The sequence below is a fragment of the Taeniopygia guttata genome, chromosome 3 (assembly GCF_048771995.1).
Source record: "Taeniopygia guttata chromosome 3, bTaeGut7.mat, whole genome shotgun sequence".
Classification (NCBI taxonomy): domain Eukaryota; kingdom Metazoa; phylum Chordata; class Aves; order Passeriformes; family Estrildidae; genus Taeniopygia; species Taeniopygia guttata.
The window spans coordinates 45,367,908-45,373,038 of record NC_133027.1 but is presented as its reverse complement, the minus strand read 5'-3'; the positions used below and the strand labels follow the sequence as shown (position 1 = coordinate 45,373,038).

General features: G+C 38.4%; 1 protein-coding gene and 1 long non-coding RNA gene across 4 annotated transcripts in view; one reads left to right on the top strand and one right to left on the bottom strand.

Annotated features, from left to right (window-relative positions):
* Nucleotides 1-1,067: 1,067 nt before the first annotated feature.
* Nucleotides 1,068-5,131, bottom strand: part of CRYBG1 (crystallin beta-gamma domain containing 1) — a 95,189-nt gene continuing 91,125 nt past the window's right edge. For all 3 annotated transcript variants that reach the window (XM_041715106.2, XM_072926744.1, XM_030269355.4), the window contains one exon: nucleotides 1,068-2,758. In XM_041715106.2, the coding sequence (XP_041571040.2) occupies nucleotides 2,670-2,758 (89 nt within the window). In that variant the 3' untranslated portion in view covers nucleotides 1,068-2,669. The remainder of the gene's footprint in view (nucleotides 2,759-5,131) is intronic.
* Nucleotides 3,819-4,883, top strand: LOC121469694 (uncharacterized). Its single transcript, XR_005979827.2, has 2 exons — nucleotides 3,819-4,337; nucleotides 4,694-4,883. It is a non-coding gene; the product is annotated as an uncharacterized lncRNA (long non-coding RNA).

Genomic DNA, 5,131 nt, shown 5'->3' with positions numbered 1-5,131 from the left:
GTCTGCCTGCCTAGTCCTTGAACATGAATTGGTATGTAGCAAGTGTTTCTTTTTTAAAAGCTCATACAGGATGCATAACTTAAAAATCTTGTTTTAGAAAAGCCTCTGATTCCTTCTTACTCTGCAGGCAAGACATATTAATGTCTCTTAGGCATTTCTACCTGAAAACATGCTAAAAATGTCACTCTTAGGATAAGAGGAACAGCCTGCAGCATTTTCCTTTTGTATTTTTTGGGCTTTTATTTTTCAGATGAAAGTCCTGAAATGGTGAGGCACACTCTTATCTACTTGTCTATATGAAACCTGTGCTGTTTTTCCTTGGCTTTCCTACTTCTATTTACCTTCACTAATGTAGATTATTACTCAAGCTGTTTCACTCTTAGAACTAAATGGTCACATCACTTTCTCAAGACTGATACTTTGATCTTGTTATGGCAATTCTCTCATGACACAGCTAATCTAAATAGAAGCATTGAACACAATCAATCTGTAACTGATAATTATTCTAATTGCCCAACTCCTGGCCCAAATTCAGCTGACTGCAGTGTTTGTGCAAGTAGGGTAGACATGATTTTTGTCCCTGTTCCTGCTGTGTCTCATCAGTGCTGGTGAAGTGCTGGAGGGGGTGTTTGTGTCTGGTGGGCTGTTTTCCAACTTGACATTTTGCCAGAGATGGGCTGTGGAGTAACTTCCCCTGCAATTATGCTGGTGGATTGAAGGAAGGTGGCAACTTCTTAAGTGAGAGCTGTCCATTTACTGCAGTGAAGCTGTGGTGGTGCACAAACCATGTCATGCAACACGTCTACCAGGGGACAGAAGTGGCAGCCATGTGAATGGTGGCCCTGTGCATAAATGCTTATACAGGTACATGTACAAAAATGTACAGAAGATTCTTCTTGTATAGAAGAATCACCCATTCCTCAGAGCCTGCAGCTATTCCACACCATGTATTCACTCCTCAGGGTCTGGCTGTCACAGAGGAATTATGGACAGAGATGGGCACAAAATGAAAGCAAAACTAATAAAATGCCATTTTTCTACCTTTAAAAATAACTTCAATAAAAACATTACCTAACATTAATTTATTTGTAAAATGCTATATTATATATAGCAAAAGCACATCAATATGACAAAGTACCACTGTTTGGAACCAGTAACATCATATTTTCTATTAAGGACTAAAAGCAGCACATTTCAGAGCAACAAAACTTCAGTGTGTCTTTACAAAAGGAAGAAAATTAGTAAGGCACTTCCTCTAGGGTGCTAATAGCAAAAGCACCAGTATCCTTTGAGGCAATACAACAGTAATGAAAATGTTAATTTTAAACAGATTTACTATGCAAGACAAAGGCCTGGATGCTCCTCAGAGCAGCTTGTAATAACACTGGTCCAAGCCAGAACAAAACACAGCAGCATAGTATCAGAGTTTGTATTTTACCTTTTTGCCAACATTATTAAGGAAAACTAACATGACCAGGTTAAAAGTAGAGCAACAGAAGGACCTCCTGTAGTCATCAGAACATCCTACGTGTCACAAGCTCTTTATTAAAGTTTATTAAACAGTAACACTTACTTGGAATGGGCACAGCCCTTCAGGCTGGGCATGTATCCAGGCTTGGCTGTGCCCCTTCCTAGGGGAGTCTGACACTTCTGTCCAATGGGGAGCCGGGAGCCCACCACTAACATTGCTCTCTAACATCTCCAGAAATATTGGGGAGTTGGGCATGCTCTATGGTAAGCCCAACAGCCAATGGCTGGAAAACTCAATAACCTCAAGTTGCTTCCAGGCTGTTGCAGTCATCTTTAGTAATTCTTTCCGTAAGATTTCTTGTTTCCTATATAATTTTTGAGTTCATTAAGACTCTACTTACTGAAACTGTTTTAGAAGGTACAAATGTGTTTTGGCAAAGAAGCAAAATACCCCCAAACTCAAGAAGTTAGGCAACCTAGGAAATGGGCAAATTCTTCACATTCCAATGCATCCTTTTGCCAGTCCTCTGATTTTCTAACAAAATATCTGCTACTTTACATCCTCTATACATGAGAAAATCTAGAATTTTTCCTTAATTTAGGACTTACTATATTAGCATACTACTAACTATACTTGAAGCCACATATTAAAATTTGTTTGGATGTGCTGTACTAGCAGTCTTTAAACTTTCAGTAAACATAAGTTTGTTCCAGTGAACCAAATATATTAATTTTTTGTAGTGAATATTTCTCTGTACTACATCCCACAGGTCCAAGTTGCTATAACCGCATACACACTGCACTCCTGTCCTTTATAAAATAAGTTGCACTTACTGACTATTCTGGGTTAACTACTCACTGACATGACTGTAACTGTGTGGGGTCTCTCCCACGTTCAGTTGCTCCCTTCTAGCCTGAGGCATACTGCCACTCTCTATCCAACACTGAATTGCAAGGATTTAAAAACAACAAAAAGAAAAAAGAAAAAAAAAAAAAAGGAAGATTTTGAGATACTCAAGCTTTTATAGGGAAAATTATCTTGGATAGGGAGGTGAAATCATTCTGTTGCTTATTCTTTTTTAAATTGTGAAGAAAAGACAAAACTCTCATCATTCATCCTGTATCCTTCAGAGACGGCAGTGCCAATTCCAGTGTCCAGAATAGTGGCTAATTCAAACATCACCTTTGCTTCACTGGGTTTATACAACCAGCGGTTCCCAACACTGCGTTAATTTTTCTTCACTGACTGTGTTGACAACGACATGGTCACAGTCATACTGTGTGCCTCCTGTAGAGAGAAATGTCAAAGAAGGGAGGTTATATTTGAAGTAAGAGACAAATACTCTAGGTTTCAGAAAAGCTCTGTAAGAGCTGGTGTAGACAATTTCTCTTTGAGCCATAGCTCTGAGAAGACAAACGTATTTTCATCACTGCCTGCTTTTGGAATTTATTTTTTAAACAGTTAATGAATTAACCAGAATCAGTCTGCTTTATTCTCTTCACCCCTTTAGCAATTCAGTTTCTCAGCTTTTTCAGCCTGGATGGAAAAGGAAAGAAACACTGAAGTACAGTCAGGTGCAGCTCCTTGAAGACTGTCACTTCCTAAAAGTCACATTTGACTATTCAGTTTTTCTGCAACAATTGTCAGTTGTCACTTGACTCTAAAAACAGAGTGAAGATGTTTAGATGATGAAGTAAGTCCTTCTGCTAACAGACAATACACACGTGACCAAGTCAGAGACAAGGTCTGGCACTCGTTTACTCCTTGCCATTATAATCCTTTATTCTGACCAGATGAATCACAAGTCATCATGCACAATGTATCACCCAATGTTCAGCTGTTTCCACTGGCAGCTGAACGTATCTGAATGCAAAATAGAAACATTTCTTAGAAAAGCTTAATCTACTAATGTGATATTATGCCAGACATGTTTTCATACAAGAACACTATTAATATTCTGACTTAAGAAACTGGGAAGCAAAGACACATTTGACTGGAGCCGAAAGAGAGAATTGATGGGTTTTCCCTCAGATTCTAGTATGTACTGCAGAAATGTAGAACACATACATTTCCTGTAGTACAAACTGGCCTTCAAAGCAGGTGGTATTCCCCCTGGAAATAGCCATCTGTGCCAACCATTTATACAAAGCACCAGGACACTCCCACGGACACTGTCTTTTTGTTCTGCACCCCAACTGCCTCCTGACTGAGCAAAAGACAAGCCTGGCAGCTGAAAGTTTATGATGAGTGAAACATACTGAGCTTTGTAGCTAATATTTTTTTTTGTAGCTTATTTATCACTGTGAGTGCAAAAATTTTTTTTAAGTGGTGTCTGATAGAATGTAAACCTGTTAAGATAGGAAAATATGGCTTTTTTTCTTCAGTGGATAGAGAGACTATTTACTTTGATAGCATGGTGCTCTGGACAAGGCCTTGTGCTATGCCAGTTTATCCACAAGGTGGCATTGGCAACTGCACAGTTACACAACTGCATTCATTTGCTGAGGAATTCTTTAACACACAATTTGTGGTCCGGAATGGATCAGCAGAGTTGGCAGAAACAGGCAATGTTCTTATTAGGCTTTTTCATATAAAAGCTAAATGTATCTCCTGTTTTGTATTTACTGTACAGATTTACTTTGTTTTAAAGCTAAGAGTGTATCTATACTTCCACTACCAGACCTATCAATTGCAAAGTTCTTCAATTATAAATGCAGAACACATAATTGCTTTTAACATGATTAACTGAAGAAAAGGCAAAGCAGTAGTATTTCTGCTTGTTTGGAACAGGCTCCCCAGGAAAGTGGTCACAGCACCAAGCCTAATATAGTTGAAGATGATTTTGGACAATGCTCTCAGGCACATGGTGAGACTCTTGGGGGGTGTCCTGTGCAGGGCCAGGAGTTTTGAGGGCTTTGATGATCCTTATAGGTCCCTTCCAGCTCAGGATATTCTACGATTTCAGGCATTCAGTCCTGTTTAGTTCTAAAGTGTTGACTGTTGACTATGCTGTTTTTCTGGTTGATTTGGGGTTTTCTGGGGGGTAGTGGTGGTTGTTATTAATGTCACAGCATCAATTTAAAATAAATTTTAAAACGGCTAAAAAGTTAATAGAATAGAACAGTTACAGAAAATGTATACTCCCTTCACCCAAAAAAGCAGTTATGTAAGAACATGTGATTATGCTAATTCTGCTAATCATTTTATTTGCTACTTTTTTAGACCTTCTGTGAAACTCTGAAAACTAAGTTCAGAAACAATATCTACACAAATCAAATTACTATGACAAAAGTGACTCCAAAATACACATCAAATGTTCACAGACCCCGGGCTGCTATGGCAGAATCTCACGCTTGCCATATAGGTATAGCCATTAATAAACAAAAGAACCTCACCTTTTTGCATCTAATCATATCAGTGCCTGCCTTTGCTTTCCTAATATCCTTTTGGTATTGCACCTACAACTATTATATAAGAAAAGTTGCACTTACAGAAATTACAGTTAATGTAAAGTTAGGTTGTTCTTGCTTCACCATTTTAAATATACATATTCACATTGCCCAAAAATTAACAGAGGCTATCTGCAGTGAGTGGACACTGAGAATACAAGATAAGCAAGTACTGTGGGTTACTAAATTGTATACGTAGGAGAAATGAAAT